General features: G+C 29.0%; 1 protein-coding gene across 2 annotated transcripts in view; it reads right to left on the reverse strand.

Moving 5' to 3' along the window:
* The window catches only part of LOC107453180 (cGMP-dependent protein kinase 1), a 90,093-nt gene that overhangs the window by 37,659 nt on the left and 33,215 nt on the right, over positions 1-19,219 (reverse strand). The window contains exons 1-2 of one of the 2 annotated variants that reach the window (XM_087166422.1): positions 15,948-16,819; positions 2,131-2,297 (exon numbers count right to left, since the gene is read on the reverse strand). In XM_087166422.1, the coding sequence (XP_087022548.1) occupies positions 2,131-2,297; positions 15,948-16,339 (559 nt within the window). In that variant the 5' untranslated portion in view covers positions 16,340-16,819. Of the gene's footprint in view, positions 1-2,130; positions 2,298-15,947; positions 16,820-19,219 lie in introns of those variants that run through there. The other variant, XM_087166423.1, reaches the window with a different exon arrangement.

Consider the following 19,219-nt stretch of genomic DNA (forward strand, 5'->3'; position numbering starts at 1 on the left):
TACGATGACAATCGGACACGACTGAGAAAAAATCTCTCTCTGAAAGATAGAAAATGAAACACTTTTTACAAACCCCGAATAAAAAAAAGCATTTTTAAGGGCTTTTAAAAATTGTACTATGGGTGCTTAATCAAAAATAAGCACCTTCAAGCACTTTTTAAAAACGCTTCGCACTCTGTGCAGAATCGGAAAAATTTATATCTACTACTGAAATGAAGACATATGTAATAATGTTACAGTAAAACACGCATGCAATGATGTTTTACGAGTAAAAAACTCCTGATCATAATTACAGAATTTGAGTGGTTAAAACATATCCTATTTTTTATCATAAAAGAGCAAAACATCCATCGTAGGTTAATGCTTATTAATTGCTCATCTCTGTAAAACCTGCGGTGCTTTCTAAATTTAGTACACTATCCGGCCAAAAGTGTCCAGATACACAGTGGTATGGACTTAGAGTGTCCCGAGACACATATTTAATATGATGTTGGTCCCCCTTTTGCATTCATGACAGCCTGCACACGTCTTGGGAAGACTTTTCCACCAGTTTTTGAATAGGAATTGACTTCCATCACAACTGAAGTGAGTGATTGCAGTGAGGAGGGTCGATTTGGCTGGCTACATAATCTGTTCTCTAATTCGTCCCAAAGATGTTCTATGAAATTTAGATCGGGACTCTGAGAAGGCCAGTCCAGTTTTTGAACACCCATTTCGTCCAACTCACGTCTGTGCGAGTCTCGATGATGTGTGAATGGAGCAGTTATCCTGCTGGAACAGGAATGGGCCTTCCCCGAGATATTGCCTTTAGAGTTGGGAATGCAACATTGTCCCCATACATCTCAGAGTTCATGTTTCCAACCACAGGAACTAATGAACCAGGCCAAACCACGAGAAACACCCCCATACCTTTATGCTTCCACCACCATAAAAACCGGATGTCCGGATAATTTTGGCCAGATAGCGTATTAAACAATCTAACATTATTGTGTTAAGGAATACATTATTTCAAGGTAACATCAAATCCCTACTCACCCTAAGGGGTGAAGTTAAATATTAACGCCAATAGTTAAAAATGCTTTCACCAAGCTCACGCATAAATCGCGAATTACTTTTATCTCTAAATTATCCAAAAATAAGCGTGAATCATTTCGCCTCCACTCATTTTCGGGTACTTAAAATATCGTCAGTTTGTTGTTTACAATCTAGTACGAAATAGAGAGAGTTTGCTGTTGTTTTGCAAACTGCTATGCATCAACAAAAAAAAGTCGTTACAAAATGTATGAATGTTTTCAGTTGTGTAATAAAGATAAATATATAGGCCGGGATAGCCTGGTTGGTAAGACGTTTGACTCGTGTTGGTGAGAGCGGGAGTTAGAATCCCACAGGGGCGAACAAAACCCGCATATTAAATGGTGACCGGTACACGTTAAATCTTTCGGGGTCGCAAAGTCCTCTGAAACCCCGTAACGAATCAATACTTCTGGGGATACTGAATCGGAGATGGATCGTTCTCTGCTTCAGATCAAAATTACGATCTGTGGATGAATGAGTGGATGTATGAATCGGTTCATTCTGTAAAACGGGCTGAGATGGCAGAAATCGTATTCTTGGTCATAGATGACGCTACTAAAAAACGAGAAATGCACCCTCTGTCTTAAACTCGCTTTGTTTTCTACGCAGGCTTGTTGGCACGGCAAATAGGCAATTGACACAACAACAGATAAATATATTTGAATTCTTAAATAATTGTAAAATGCATTAAATAGTTTATGCTATGCTACGAGTATGTTTGATTTATAGATAATTTTTATTTTAAGATTTAGAATGCACAATGAATTAACTGTTCTTATTTTAAATTGCATCATAAAAAAGAACTTCAGTGATTTTTTGAGCATCATATCTTATTGTTATTACAAGTTCTATACTAAAATATATATAGTTTAACGTAAAAGAACATTCTTGATGTTTCACTATACACTACTCTCATGTAAAGAAATTGCCGCCATAAAATACGCTGAAAATTGATGACAAAAAATCTATATTGAACAGTGCTAAGTTACAAACGAGGTATAATAGTTTTTACTTTACACAAAAAAAGAACTCATTAGAAAAAAGGTTAAAAAATACCTTCCATAACGTAGACAACGGATCCAGCATCGCCTTCCTTAATGATAAGACTGTCTGCCAGATACTCAATGGGAGCCATACAATCCGTGATCTCTTTCATCTGAACTGCATCCAGGTTCTTAAGAAAGTCATTGTCCAAGATGGCTTTCTGGATCAGTAGGTAAGAACTGAAACAAAATCAATTTTTCACAAATATTGCATAATATATATAGTTTATCTACGGTAAGAACTCCCCCCTCCACAAAGTCTGAGGCTGTCTGCTGCCATGGAAACAAGGATTTTCTTCACTCTAGGACTAACACAATAAACCGAAGAAAAATATTCCATTTCTCTCGCCGAGCCGAGCCGAGCCAAAACCTGTCCTAAACAATGACCTCACATCCTTACCTTGAAATAGTTATACCTCGTTACCATAGCCACCGCCATAGGTCCAATCGAATGGCTTGCGGAGCTCTTACTTTAGACAAACTATATATATATATATATATATATATATATATATATATATATATATATATATATATATATATATATATAATACAAAAGTTATAAAAATACTTTTGTATTAATAAAAGCATTAAAACTTTTCGTGTTCATAAAATGCAGATATTCTATTTTGGGACTTCAAGGCTGAAAACGTGCCAATGAATTATAATTAGATTTATGTTTCAAAAGAGGAGTTATTTTAAGATCTTTCACTTCCATATAAGGAAAGATTAAACGATTTTCCATGAGTAATAAATAATTTTAATGAGGCGTAGGAATACAATTAATGCAATATGACTGCCCTGTTTACCCATTGAAAGTATCGTATAAAACCTAAGAGCGATGTTTTTCGCGTGTCTTTTGGTGTTTCATGTTTACCATCTGAACTCTGTCGTTTTGACGGGAATCTGTGTCTTTCCCCCTCCGGCAGGAGGTGGGTGAAACTGCTTTTTCACCATCGTTTAGTAAAATAAAAGATTATGCCGAAACTGGACTCGTTAATCATGCTGTAATGACTTGTATATAACTAAAAAATAACGGTGTGGATCCAATCCACACCGTTTACACCGTGTGGATCCAATCCACACCGTTTATTTTTATATATATATATATATATATATATATATATATATACACCGTTATATATATATATATATATATAACGTCGTTGCCGAGTGGAAGGATTAAAACAAGTCATAGGTCGGGAAGGAGGGTACAAAATTTATTTATTAATTATTAGACAAGAGCAGTCATGAGAATGAGTAAAAGTGCACATGAAAAGTTGCGCTCCTTGGTTATATGTTAGGGAAAATCTTGCAAAGTAAAATCCGTAAAATGTCTTAATTTAGGGAAAGAGGGAAATCTTAGTAGTTGCTATTGGTTTATGAAAGAGATCGCGCGTTTCCCACACAAAGCAAAGGGAAAATTGTCCTGCTCTTAATTCCATGCATAGTTGAGCCAAAAATAGATTTAAGAACAGGATGTGGCTTTTAAAAGTGTGAGAAAGTATTTCAAATAGAATAATTAATTAGGAATAAAGTAGGAGTTGTTTTATAGCAAAGAAACTAACATAAAAAGATTAATAGAAGCTTTTTATGTTACATGTAACATAAAAAGCTTCTATTAATGTAAAATCTGAGAAGACTGATCTGACTGGTTGTAATGTAAAATCTGAGAAGACTGATCACCTTTTCTGATTATAAAAGCAATTTGTCTGTACACATATTTCCTGAAATCCGGGTTAATAATTGCAATAAAAATACCAAGAAAGAAAATAAAAGTACAAATAAATAAATATAAAGAAAGTAGAAAGAAAAGTAAAATAAAAGAAGGTAGAAAGAAAAATAAGAGAGAAAAAGAAAAGAAAAAATGTTATAGAAGGCAAATTTTGGACATAGAGAAAAAAAATTTTTTTTGTGTGGATATTTTGCTATTAAAGTGATAAATATTAAAGGTAAATAACAAATAAAGTGAAATAAAGACAATATTGAAATCTTGGACTTCAGAATAACAACCACTGTGTCATTTTTGTTTTCAAACAAGGTAAACAAAACTCAAGTCTAATTCCAGATTGAAATTTTTCCTGTAAAAATGTTTTTTGTGTTTTACATTTTAAATTACACATTTCTAACAAATGTTTATTATTTTTTATCATGACTGAAGAGTTAACTTAAATTGTATTATTATGAAGAATTCTTATAATGAAAAAGCTGTGTTGTGATCTTTAAACAAAATACTTTTGAAATTGAAAAAGCTGTTAATTCAGAAAAAAACCGTTGAAAATGAAAATTTTACATTTGCTGATAAAGCTACTACAGATTTTTAATTGTGTTAAAATTTTTACAATGAGAACATATGTAAATGTTTTATAAGTTATATTACTATTATATATTGTTAAAATTACAAATTTGATTATCTTAAAAGTGCTTCAATCAGAGGGAAGATTTTGCAAATGGAAAATTTTTTTAAATTTTGGATTGTAATTAAACATTATTGACGAGGGGGGATGTAACATAAAAAGCTTCAATTAATCTTTTTATGTTAGTTTCTTTGCTATAAAACTTCATCCTAATTAATTATTCTAATCGAAATACTTTCTCACACTTTAAAAAGCCACATCCTGTTCTTAAATCTATTTTTGGCTCAACTATGCATGGAATTAAAAGCAGGACAATTTTCCCTTTGCTCTGTGTGGGAAACGTTCGATCTATCTCATAAGCCAATAGCAACTACTAAGATTTCCCTCTTTCCCTAAATTAAGACTTTTTACGGATTTTACTTTGCAAGATTTTCCCTAACATATAACCAAGGAGCGCAACTTTTCATGTGGACTTTTTCTCACTCTCATGACTGCTCTTGTCTAAATAATTAATAAATAAATTTTGTACCCTCCTTCCCGACCTATGACCTGTTTTAATCCTTCCACTCGGCAACGACGTTATATATATATATATATATATATATATATATATATATATATATATATATATATATATATATATATATATATATATATATATATATATATATATATATATATATATATATATATATATATATATATATGCTTGATTTGTTTTATTTAATATGTTCTATTTTTGTTTCAATTTTTTTGGGTGCTCCGCACACAATATATCAATACAAGTGTATTTATGTATTTTATTTTGGCTATATTAATACAATATTAGAAAGCACTCTCTTTTGCGAATATAATCGTGTGAGCTGATGACAAGATTATATCTTTTCAGTACCTTGTTTTTTTTTAATTTTTAATATATATTTTTTTAAAATCTTTTTAAAAATCTTTTATTTTAATACTTTTTCTTCTTCATTTTTCTTTCATCTTTAACTATTTCTTTCCCTATTTTGTCTATATTTTTCACTTATTTTATGAGTTCTATATACTTGCAGCTTATGCGCAATAAATAAAACTTATTAACTTCTTCTTAATTTCCTTCGTTTTTCTCTCTTTTTCTTCTTATCCTTTTTGTCTTATGAAATCAAAAAGGAATAAATAAAAGAGAGATTAACGAAGAAAATTAAGAAAAATAATAATAAGCTTTATATACTGCGCATAAGTTACAAGTACATAGTACTCATAAAATAAACATCCAAAACAGCGGCGATGGCCTTACCATTTTTTTATATAGCGATATTCTAACCATTTTTAAAAAAAATAATTTGCAATTATTATTTTACATATGAAATTTTATTGAATACCTATGATATTCTCAGAAAAATTGTTTCAACATCGAATCATATTATCCGAGTGTGGATCTTGCAATTTTGTTGTAAATTTTAAAAATGCTCTATTGAACCATATTATTGTGAATTTGACAAGGATTAATTTATATCATAAGGTTCCATTAAAAGATTCGATTTCCAAAAGTCACTAGAAAAAACAACTGTCCTATGCTTTATAAATGGTGCTATTAACACAAAAATGACCAATTAATAAAATTTTTGACAACTTTAATTAGAATTCTTTAAACATGAATAGGTCGTCTAAATTTTAACTATTATAAAAATATGCGCATTGACCAAAATATATGTTTATTAGCGTCAAAGTTTGAGCGTTTATTAAGTTTATCATTCTTCAAAAAAATGAGCAAAACTTTTCAAAATTTGCGGACAAATTTTGGAAAAAATTTTATATCAATGAAATGCACTCTTTTAACCGTAATCGGATTATTCGTAAAGGCAAAAGTAACCTTTTCGATTGATCGAAAGTAGCATTTTGCCGCGATAACAAAGCTTTGAATGCATCAGCAATTTTGTTTTACACAGTAAAAAAATTAAATATTTTTATTTTTTGACGTGTAGATATTTGAGTAACCATGCCAATATCACTTAACTTTACGCACTTATCTTAACACGACGATTTTTTCCCCCAAAGAATTACGGAAACTTAAAGCTTTTGCTACTTCAGACATTTTTATCAATACAATAAACTCTTTATCAGTTAAGGTGATATTATAACTATTTTTAGTGATTGAATATTTTTCTCCATGTTCAATTTTTTGCTTACTTATCCATTTTGTTATCTATAAAACTGAAAATAAAATTTCGAATAATGTATTACAATAACTCATGGAATGATAAAAATATTCTATTCACAAATATATAATATAAATGGCCCTTTCTAAATTCCTAAAACAAAATCACAAATGCATAATATTTTCCTACATTTTCGCCAAAGAGCATAAGAAAGCAATAGATTGAATGCATTAAACTTGAAACAAAGTTTTATTTATATACTTTATAAACATATTGTGAAAAGAATTTATTGGATTTTTAAAATATATAAACAAAATTATTAATCTTTGTTTTTCAAAACTCGCCAATGCGCCGATATTTTTCTTCCTAGATTGAAATTTCTAAGCTCAAGGATTAATACTAGTGAAAAAAAAAAATTATTACATTTATACAAAATACTTGATTTTGCCTAAACTCGGGTGTGAAAATTTTAATTCTAAAATTCCGATTTTTAAGGACATTTAAAAAAAAAATTGTTAAAAAATTAACGTTACATAAATTTTATATATAACAAAGACTTAGGGGGTTGCGTAAACGTTGCTAAAAACTTCTAGGGAAGTTGTGACACATCATCAGGATTAAAATTTCTTAGAAACCCATGCTCGAAACGTCGCCGTACGCCTTTATTAAGTCCTGTTCAGAAGTACACGAAAAAACAGCTCACAATGGGAAAGTATCCCTATCGGCGTACGACGACATTTCCGGGCATATTTAATTGAGCAATTTTGATCCTGATGATGTGCCCTCACTTCCCTAAAAATTTTTCGCAACATTTACACCATCATCTGTTAGGTAAGTTTTTAAACTTGTACTTTTCGACAAAAAAAATATACTAAAAATGTTGTTTAAAAAAAAAACTATCAACTGAAATCAAATGAAGATTTTAAAAAAAGAGACGGAAAATATCATTTTATCATGCAAATTTATATGAGCCCAAATAATTCATAATTCCAGTAACTTTTTCAATGATTGAAAAATTTTGTTAATACTTTTGAAAGAATAATAAAAAAAAAAACTAGTAACTTTTCAAAGAACAAGTAATGAAACAACTATGAAAGTAGGAATTGAGTTTATTTTTTTTATCTATAAATAAAGTTAATTCCTACTTAGTCAATTCCTACTAAAAATTTATTTTAGTTACTTTTCATTAAATAATTACAATTTCTTCTCTCATATAAAACTAAATTCATTAATTAAATTTAGAAATTGGAAGGAATAAAAAGGAGCGTGTTGTATCAGACAACTATCAAAGTCTGGTGACGTGAACCACACGTGCTAACACGTAATGTTCTTTATTGAATTTATCTCACGCAGCGAATATAAAACAATTGGGTATAATATGAAAAAAGCACAACTACTTCCACTTACTAGGAATAACATTTACCTTTTAGTTTAATTAATAAACTAAGTTTTATATATGTTTACTAAATTCATAAACTTCGGTAAAACAACAATATAAATTATTTCCAAAGGAACTAGACTAATACAATTCCAACCTGGCGAGTAGCGACTTATAAACAAGACACTTCGTTTGATGCTTTTACTTGTTGCAAGAAATCAGGTTCGCAGAAAATGCTGTTTACTAGTTAAATTTAGTAGGAATAACACGATCTGTGACGTAGGCTATAGTATACCCAATTAAATATTTAAATACGCGCAATAAAGTCTTTTTTTGTTCAAATAGAGCTATAAGTTAGAAATTATCACTGATGTTATTTTTAAAATATATGAAAAACCGAATCGCTTATAGTAAAATGTAAAAAAATGACTAACGCTTAACCCATCATAAAATTCCATTTCGTTTTTCACTCAACCTTATTTAATGAATGAATTAATATTTGAAAAAAAACTGTATTAACATGAAGTGTCATCCAGTACAAGTTTTTAAAAAAAGTATTTGATCTTGAGTGGATGAATAAAAAGTATTTTATTAACGAATTGAAAATTTGAACAAGATAATAGGGAGAGCGTGAACTAATAGAAGGAATTGAATAAAAGAAAACCGTGTAGTAACTTTTTAAAGATTAAATAACTGTTAGCGTAACTTTTCAAAGACTGAAAAACTGTGTAGAGCAGTAATATTAGATCAGGAAGAGTTTTCAAAAAACTGTAACTTTTCGTTAGAATAATATATTTCGCATCATGATGATTACTTAAGGATTTAGAACTCTGAAAATGATTCAGGTATCTTTTTTTAAATGAATCTCCAGACGAACTACAGGTATGAGGGGGCATTACCCTCCTTGAAATCGTAATTGTCGTTTGTTGGAGGGCTTCCCAAATTTCTCATTCGGGGCCGAGTTTTTTTTATTTTATTCTCGTTTGCGTCATTATCAGAGTTTATTGGGGACACATAAGCATTAAGAAGACTGAAAAGAAAGACCGCCTTTCATAATTAAGATATTTTTCATGGTTTTTCAGGTTAATGCGGAATGAAATATCATCATTAATGTACAAATTCTATTTTTGAGAATGCGAATTCTCTAGAATAGAATCAGTTATTAATATAAGAATCACTGAAACATAATTAGGAATTTTAATTTTAAATTATTACTAGAATTAATCAAAAGTTTGAATTTACAAAATACGGTATACTCTCGATATCTCAAAGTTGAATTATTCACAATTAAGTTATTCATAAGCCTTTCATAATTAAGTTATTTGTCATGATTTTCCAGGTTAATGCGGAAGGGAATATCATCATTAATGCACAAATTCTATTTTTGAGAATGCGAATTCTCTAGAATAGAATCAGTTATTAATAAAAAAAGAATAACTGAACCATAATTAGGAATTTTAATTTTAAATTATTACTAGAATTAATCAAAAGTTTGAATTTACAAAATACAGTATACTCTCGATATCACAAAGTTGAATTATTCACAATTAAGTTATTCATAAGCCTTTCATAATTAAGTTATTTGTCATGATTTTCCAGGTTAATGCGGAATGAAATATCATCATTAATGTACAAATTCTATTTTTGAGAATGCGAATTCTCTAGAATAGAATCAGTTATTAATATAAGAATCACTGAAATATAATTAGGAATTTTAATTTTAAATTATTACTAGAATTAATCAAAAGTTTGAATTTACAAAATACAGTATACTCTCGATATCACAAAATTGAATTATTCACAATTAAGTTATTCATAAGCCTTTCATAATTAAGTTATTTGTCATGATTTTTCTGGTTAATGCGGAATGGAATATCATCATTAATGTACAAATTCTATTTTTGAGAATGCGAATTCTCTATAATCGAATCAGTTATCAACATAATAAGAATTGCTGAAATATGATAATGAATTTTAATTTTAAATTTTCATTAGAATTAATCAAAAGTTAGAATACGCAAAATACAGTATAGGGGAGAGTGGGGTCAATTGTAACATTTTTTACTTAACTATTTTTAACTAACAAAAAATCCAATATATTATCAGTATTAATTGACAGACGAGTAAAGTAGACTATTCTCTACTAGAAAAAAAAATAAATACCTTATTTTAAATGTTATTATATTAGTAATTAACAATTTTCGACAGTCGTGCACTTGTTACAATTGTCCCCACTTACGAGGTCAATTGTAACAGTTCATAAATTCAACTAAAACATAGTTCATTATACATATTATCATAGTTGTGATATATTTTTTTATTGATCAAAATAGTAGTGATATTTTAGGAGTAAAAATAATAATGAGCAGAGACCTAAAGGGTTAAACTTTTAACTTTAAGGGGTTAAAAATTTTAATTTATGCTGTGAAAGGTGACAAATAAAATAATGCACATGCAACATAATATAAATGATATAGGAAACTATTGGTGGTTCTTAAAAAGTTAAGTAATTGTTTGTAAGCATAAGATTATTTATTTTCAGCTGTTACAATCGTCCCTTTACTTATTGTTACAATTGTCCCCAAGACGCCATTTCAGCTTAATTTGTTAAAAACAATGCTAGTTAATTAACTAAACTAATCTTTTTTTTCTGAAATGTTAATTAAGGTGTCCACTTACATATTCGGTTAATAATTTTTATTTATTTAAACAAAATTACTTTGTTGCAATATAATATTCTAATACCAAAAAAATTACTTGCGTAGCGTGAAAATATCTTTTGTGATGTAACTCTTTCAAAAGTACCTAGAAATGGTTGCCAGCAGGGGTGTACATGTAGATTTATTAAATACACCTTGTGCGCCACCTAAGAACCAAATCTAAAACCCGACACTCGAAATTTTTGCTCTGTTACAATCGTACCCTGTTACAATTGACCCCACTCTCCCCTACTCTCGATATCTCAAAGTTGAATTATTCACAATTAATGTATTCATAAGCCTTTCATAATTAAGTTGTCATGATTTTTCAGGTTAATGCGGAATGGAATATCATCATGAATGTACAAATTCTATTTTTGAGAATGCGAACTCTCTATAATCGAATCAGTTATTAATATAATAAGAATTACTGAAATATAATTAGGAATTTTAATTTTAAATTATTATTAGAATTAATCAAAAGTTTGAATTTACAAAAAAAGTATACTCTCGATATCTCTAAGTTGTATTATTCACAATTAAGTTATTCATAAGCCTTTCATAATTAAGTTATTTGTCATGATTTTCCATGTTAATGCGGAAGGGAATATCATCATTAATGTGCCAATTCTATTCTTGAGAATGCGAATTCTCTATAATCGAATCAGTTATTAAAATAATAAGAATTACTGAAACATAATTAGGAATTTTAATTTTAAATTATTACTAGAATTAATCAAAAGTTTCAATTTACAAAATACAGTATACTCTCGATATCTCAAAGTTGAATTATTCACAATTAAGTTATTCATAAGCCTTTCATAATTAAGTTATTTGTCATGATTTTCCAGGTTAATGCGGAAGGGAATATCATCATTAATGTGCAAATTCTATTCTTGAGAATGCGAATTCTCTATAATCGAATCAGTTATTAATATAATAAGAATCACTGAAACATAATTAGGAATTTTAATTTTAAATTATTACTAGAATTAATCAAAAGTTTGAATTTACAAAATACAGTATACTCTCGATATCTCAAAGTTGAATTATTCACAATTAAGTTATTCATAAGCCTTTCATAATTAAGTTATTTGTCATGATTTTCCAGGTTAATGCGGAAGGGAATATCATCATTAATGTGCCAATTCTATTCTTGAGAATGCGAATTCTCTATAATCGAATCAGTTATTAATATAATATGAATTACTGAAACATAATTAGGAATTTTAATTTTAAATTATTACTAGAATTAATCAAAAGTTTGAATTTACAAAATACAGTATACTCTCGATATCTCAAAGTTGAATTATTCACAATTAAGTTATTCATAAGCCTTTCATAATTAAGTTATTTGTCATGATTTTCCAGGTTAATGCGGAAGGGAATATCATCATTAATGTGCCAATTCTATACTTGAGAATGCGAATTCTCTATAATCGAATCAGTTATTAATATAATAAGAATTACTGAAACGTAATTAGGAATTTTAATTTTAAATTATTACTAAATATGTTGTAAAAACTAGAAAATATATTTTAAAATATTACTCTAATAAAGTAGAGTTATGAAGCATAAGAATGATTACTAACAAATATGTATGAAATAATAGTTGACTGTAAGTCTAAATACAGCAATGATAATTTTATTTTTAAAAGGTAAGGGCAAAAATAATTATGCATTAAATAGAAAATAATTGGTTAACAAACTTATATTGGGATTTTTCCTATTTCGACGTAACAAGGTTTTGGAAAAGAATCTCTTCGACGTAAGAATTCAAATTAACATTTGATGCATATATAATGCCAAGGGAAAAATAATTTTTTGACATAACAAGGTTTTCGAGATATCGAAGTTCGAGATATCGAGAGTATACTGTATTGAAATTCATAAGTTAATTTTTCATATATTAATGTTTTAATGTGTTAAAAAAACTATATACATCCCTATAATTCATGTTAAAATATTTTTAAGGAAAGAGAAATATCCAACAAGAAAATCACGATTTTTTTTTATAAAATTGTGCGGGTTATAGTTGCTGGTGTCTCAGAAAACCACCAAAAAGTAAAAAATAAATTTAAAAAAAAATCGTTTTCACGTTTTAATTTCAATTATGTATTATAGTAAATATATTACTTTCTATTCATATTCAAGATCACAGCGATTAGTAAAAAGCGGTAATTTGACCGTCAAGTTCAAACCTTAAGTAATCAGGAATATTTTTAGAAATGAGAAAGAAGCTGAAATTGCAGGGGACAAACCTTAAATTTACGTTTGTGTAATAAATGAAGATATTTTGCTCTGAAATTAAAACGTGTGGATATTTGGCGGACTTGTAAATTATGCGGTCTTCCGCACCTTTGCACAACATAAGAGGTCCTATTCTAGGCTGAAAGCTAATATATTTCAAAACGGAAAAGAGCAAAAACTGGTAGAAAAAAAAACTTTTTATCATAGCTTGTTTCCGAGAAGATATTCGAGACTGCTACCATTTTTTTTCTTCTTTATTACATATGAAGTCCGTTTATGGCCATTTTTCATAAAAATGACGACTGGGTCGCCATTTGTTGCATTTTAAGGATTACAGAGTTTTGACAAATCAATAAACTGAAAAATTGGTTCTCCCAGAGAGGTATTACACAGTGAAGATAACCCGATTTTAAAATTTAATTTTTTTTCTACATCAAAAATTATAAATTATGTTGGTGACACTTTTATGGAAAGTAAATAAATGCTGGAACATTCGAGTATATATATATATATATATATATATATATATATATATATATATATATATATATATATATATATATATATATATATATAACGGAAAACACACACAGGATTTTAATGAAAGCAAAATTAGTTTATTTGGTCATTCTCAAATAGATGACGAGCGAAAAATGAGTTAACTCCATCGACGATCAGTCTTTCTGGTAGGGAAAAATCTTGCAAAAAATCCGAAAATGTCTCTATTTAGGAAAAAGAGGGAAATCTTAGAAATTACTATTGGTTTATGAAATAGGTCTAGTGATTCCCAGGAAGATTAAGGGGGGAAATGTCTATTTACTTATAATTATGCATACTTGAGCAAAAAATAGATTTAGGAACAGGATGTGACTTTTTAAAAGTATGAGAAAGTGTTTCGATTTGAATAATTAATTAAGATGAAGTTTTATAGCTTATAGCAGAGAAAATAACATAAAAAGATTATTAGAAGCTTTTTATGTTACACACACACACAAATATATATATATATATATATATATATATATATATATATATATATATATATATATATGGGTCATTCTCACAAAAACAGTCATTTTCATGTCCCCAGTATATTTTATGCTTGTTATACAGCTTACGAAAAAAAATAATTCAGAGAAAGTGTCCTTCAGAATGCAAGCTAACAAAAGAATAAAAATAAAATTATCAATTTTTATTTTTTATTTATTTTAGGTAATTAAAGTATACCAATATATCATTCCCTCACTTGTCCCCACTGCTGATTTAAGAAAAGAAAAAAATTGTTTCTGAAATAAAAATTTTTTTTTTACAAATTCGTGTTTTTTATTTCAGAACACTGAAATATAGAATTCAGAAAACCAATTTTAAATTTAATTTCTGATAAAAATATTAACGCAGCACTATTTTAAACTTTGTCCCCAGTGCTTCGCGTCATTCCCTCACAACAATGTTCTTATCACCTGCAATCTTCTTAGAATGAAAATATTTTAATAAAAACTTCAGAAGTTAACAACTGGCATCATAGAACAAAATTGCAGTATGTTTCCATCTTCATCTTAAAGGAGCTTTGATGTGGAAGAATTTTGAATGAATCAAACCAGGTAAAATTTTTTACATTTGTCATTCCCTCATGTCATTTTTTAGAGTAAAATAAAATACAACTTCATCGAGAAAGTGGATAATTATATGTTGCTTTCTTGTATGAATATAATTGTACGTGATTGACTTCAGAAATTAATTAGGCCTAACTGTTATTTTTAAATTTTATTGAATTCGTCATTCCCTCACTAGTGTATAAAGTGAGGGAATGATTCAAGACGAGTATATTATCAAATTTTTTTGGTTCAATCGTGCCAGCCAATTTTATTTCCCAAACCTGTAAAAACTATTAAATATATGAGACTAAATTATAATAAATTTAGATATACTTAGTATGTTATCATTTTCAAACTTTAAGTAGATGTAACTTAGATAAAAACATGTATTGAAATAAAATATCATTCCCTCACTATTAGTGTCATTCCCTCACTTTTTAAATAGTGAAAATAATTAATTTACTTATTATTTAATTTGAAAAATAAATTAAAAAATCATTGAATTAATTAATTAAATTAATTAATTTATTTATTAAATTAATTAATTTATTTATTAAATTAATTAATTAATTATTGTAAATTAATTAACTATAAATTAGTTATTTAAAAAATTAATTAATTTAAATATTAAGTATAATTAATAGGATATATACTTTCTTTATAATGCCATTACATATTTCTATTAATATAAAAAGTTTCAGAGCTTTTTATTCACTTTACTTTTTTGGGATTTTATGAACTGAAAAATGACAGTTTTCGTGAGAATGACCCATATATATATATATATATATATATATATATATATATATATATATATATATATATATATATATATATATATATATATATATATATATATATATATAGTGGAACCTGTCTAAATTGACCACCCTCGGGACCAAGTCAAATGGTCACTATATAGAGGTGGTCACTTTATGAAGAGTCTTTAAAAAAGGACTCTTTAAATAAAACTTGCAGAAAATGGTCACCTTACTCAGATTCTCACTTTACCCAGGTGGTCACTTTTACAGGTTCCACGTATATATATATATATATATATATATATATATATATATATTCACGTATATACGTATGTATATGTGTATATCACGTTTCATATTGCTTTTATATATTGATTGTATGATATTATTACATGTTTTAGTCTTTTCATATTACTTGTGCTTCTTACATAGGGAAAATATATTTTTAATTCAAACTCATCAACTCACTATCTGATAATATTTTTTTTAATTACATTTTTATTTACTCACATATTTAGTGCAATTATTTTCCATTTGGAATTTAGAAAATGCAAATCAAAATTAATCACGTCACAAAGACTTTAAAAAAAAAATTTCGTGACATTTTCGTCATTTCTAAACTAATGAGATAAAAAAAAAATGAAAAACTCACTCTTTTGTTTTAGGAATCCTAATAAGACTCAAGTTACGCATGCGCTCAACGCACGCAGGTTCAGCGGAAATAGCCAATCGTTTGGTTCTAGAGTGGTCAGCAGAATTTGACCTTTTATCTCCATAATTAAGCACCTCAGCTTCACTGCTACTGCTGGATTCAAACGAAGAACTATCATCTTCTTCTCCAGAGCTCCAAAGGTACATCTGACGAGACATTTGTGCAACTATCGGCTTCATAGCCGAGCGAAACTTCTCTAAATCTGTTCGAAGTTTAACAATAAGTTTATTTTTCAATTCTAGTTCCATTCTAAGCCCTTCAATTAGAGTGTCGCGTTGACGAATTTCATCTGTTCTTTGCTGTAAAACGATCTCCAATAAGTTATCGGCCATTTTCTTTCTTCCTTAAGTGTACACTCTTAGAAATATCCCTCCAATAAAAGCCACTACACAGAAGTTCTTGTTATTCGAAAACAATGACGCTTTTATTATTAGGAACCATTTTTTTCTTATGCATCATTCCACTTGTAAAATGCAAGTTGCCAGATGTTGAAATCAGCGTTATTTATTTTTGCAGACGAGTTTTCTTTGTCATTTCTCTTTGTTATGGAACAAATATAAAATGTTAAAAAGCTCTCAAAGGGAAATTGATTAAGACTGAGCTTTATTAGTCTCAGATAAAAAGAAAAATCTGTCTGCTTAACTAAAATCGTGGAATGAAATTAAGAACGGAGGGAAAACATAGCGTTTTTATCGAAAAACAAATCGTTTGCTTTTAATGCTGTAGCTTCTATGCTCTAAATAAACAAAACGGAACTAAATATAATACGAACAGAAACAAACTCCTTGCTTTACATTAGCTATCTAAAGAGCAAGTGCAAAGAAGTGGAAGATATCTGATTGAGATCTTCAAGTAACGCTTAATGACAAGCAAAGAGAGCTGTCATTTTTGCTGGCAGGGAGAGGATGCCAAAATTAGAGCTCAGAGCCGCCAAATCACGCCATTTGTAGAAAAAGAAAAATAATAGCAACTTTGTGTGATTTCCTCCTACACTTAAAAATAAATAAAGACTAAATAAAAAAATTGATTTCGAGGATTTAAAGTCTCCTAAAATAATGCAAATTATTACTCGTAAGACTAAACAGTGAATATAAAATTTCTAAAAACTAGTTTTCGGTTATGATTTTGTTTAACTTTACTCGTAAAATTCCATTTTTTTTCTCTGAAAAACTGTTTTGGCTACAGCAATGTTCATTTTGAGAAAACATTTTTTCATAAATTTAATTTTTTTAAAAATATTAACATTATTTGTAGGTTGTGGCTAGTTTATAAGGAAAAGAAAAGAAACGAAGAAAAATAAAGATAAAGACTTTAATGGTTAAAAGAAATAAAATATATTTTTTGAAGATTATGCTTTAAAAAGTATTTTTGCTGTTCATTTTTTTCACGAAACGCATAAATACTCATATTAAATTACATTATATGTTAAAATATTACTTGTTCCCAAATATATGCTTATACGATATAATATTTAGTAGCAATAATAAAAAATATATTAGTTTATAAAACAAATAATCATAATATTATTATTGTTTGTTGATAACGATAATTATTTTAAATTTTTTTTTAATAATATAATGATATTATAGCCAATAATGATATTTTATTTAGCAAATAATTGCAATAGTTTAGTTTATACATATGCGCTGATAGGCAGTGTTCAAAAAAAATAATGACTGACGTCCATAAAAAATAATAATATAATATAAAGTGAACATAACTATTTAATATCATAACACAAGAGGGAAAATAGGGCTTTATAAACTTGTTTTATGATTCAAATTCAAAATATAATTTTATATTTAGCGATGGCAACGATGTTTCGGTATTTTTGGAAAGTATAACAATTTTCCCTTTCTTTTCTCTTTGCTGATGTTTTTTCGGGAAAAGAAACCTATTTCTAACAGGAAGAAATTAGAAAAAAAAAACATAAAAAAATGTAGGAAATGGGAAAAAAGCTGAAAATAACCATGACAAAAGCCTCGAAATAGGTATTATAAGAACGACATAAATTAAATCAAGCTAAATTTAATATAGTACTAAATTGTAAATTTTTAACGCCTACTTTTAAAAAAAAATTAATTTCATATTGTTTATTAGTTTTATACAGGATATTAAAATCTATTTATCATATTATTAAAGAGTTCATTTGAGTATTCATAATTAACAGTATTTAATTATAGAAATTAGTATAATATTTGTCGGGAATTCAAAAAGCGATTCGTAGTAGCGTATATATCTTTAGCACGTAATTAGTTAATTAATTTAATTTTATTATTTATTAAAATTCGATTGGTAAACTGCTGTTTGTAGAAAATGCAACACCATGAAGGAATCATCAGAATCAAATGAAATTCGCAGCAAATGTCAATTATAGGATATTATGCAAATTAATAAAGTTTCAGAGCCATCGCGCGTGCGTGGCGCGCGCAGCGCCCTCTGAATTGATGCTGAAAGCGTATAAATAAAGTGCTGTAGCGGGACGTTGAAAATAGTCTATGATTATTTGTTAGTGGCAAACGTTTAGTGAGACCTGAGTATGCCTCCACGACGGAAGAATAAGAAATTCAAGCAACTTACGGAGTTTGAACGAGGGAGGATAATCGGCCTTCGAGAAGGAGGATTTTCCTATCGCGCAATAGCAGCTCGTATGCAGCGGAACAGTTCCACAGTGATGCGAGTTTGGAAGCAGTGGACCGACGAGCACCGAACAACTCGAAAAACAGGCACTGGACGACAGAAGGTGACGTCAGAGCGCGATGATCGACACCTGCTCCGCATGGCGGTGAATGATCGCACAGCTTCCTCCAGGCAGCTGGCAGCACATTGGTCTACTGCTACAGGTGTACAATTGTCGGCTTCGTCAATTCGTCGTCGTCTGCTGCGCCGTGGATTGCGTGCAAGGGTGCCATTATACAGGATTCCCCTCACGGCGGATCATCGACGGCTGCGTCGGCAGTGGGCTCTTGAGCACAGAGACTGGCGAGCTGATTGGCACCAAGTTGTCTTTTCAGATGAATCACGCTTCAATTTGTGGACCCATGATGGCCGTGTTCGTGTTAGACGTTATGCCGGTCAACGCTGCCTTCCTGAGTGTATTATTGAACGACATAGTGGTCGAACACCCGGAGTTATGGTCTGGGGTGCGATTTCGTATCATGGACGATCCAATTTGATACGAATTGAGGGTAATCTCAATAGCAACAGATACG

Source organism: Parasteatoda tepidariorum, chromosome 6 (genome assembly GCF_982258835.1).
Source record: "Parasteatoda tepidariorum strain Cologne lab strain chromosome 6, Ptep-v5.0, whole genome shotgun sequence".
Taxonomy (NCBI): domain Eukaryota; kingdom Metazoa; phylum Arthropoda; class Arachnida; order Araneae; family Theridiidae; genus Parasteatoda; species Parasteatoda tepidariorum.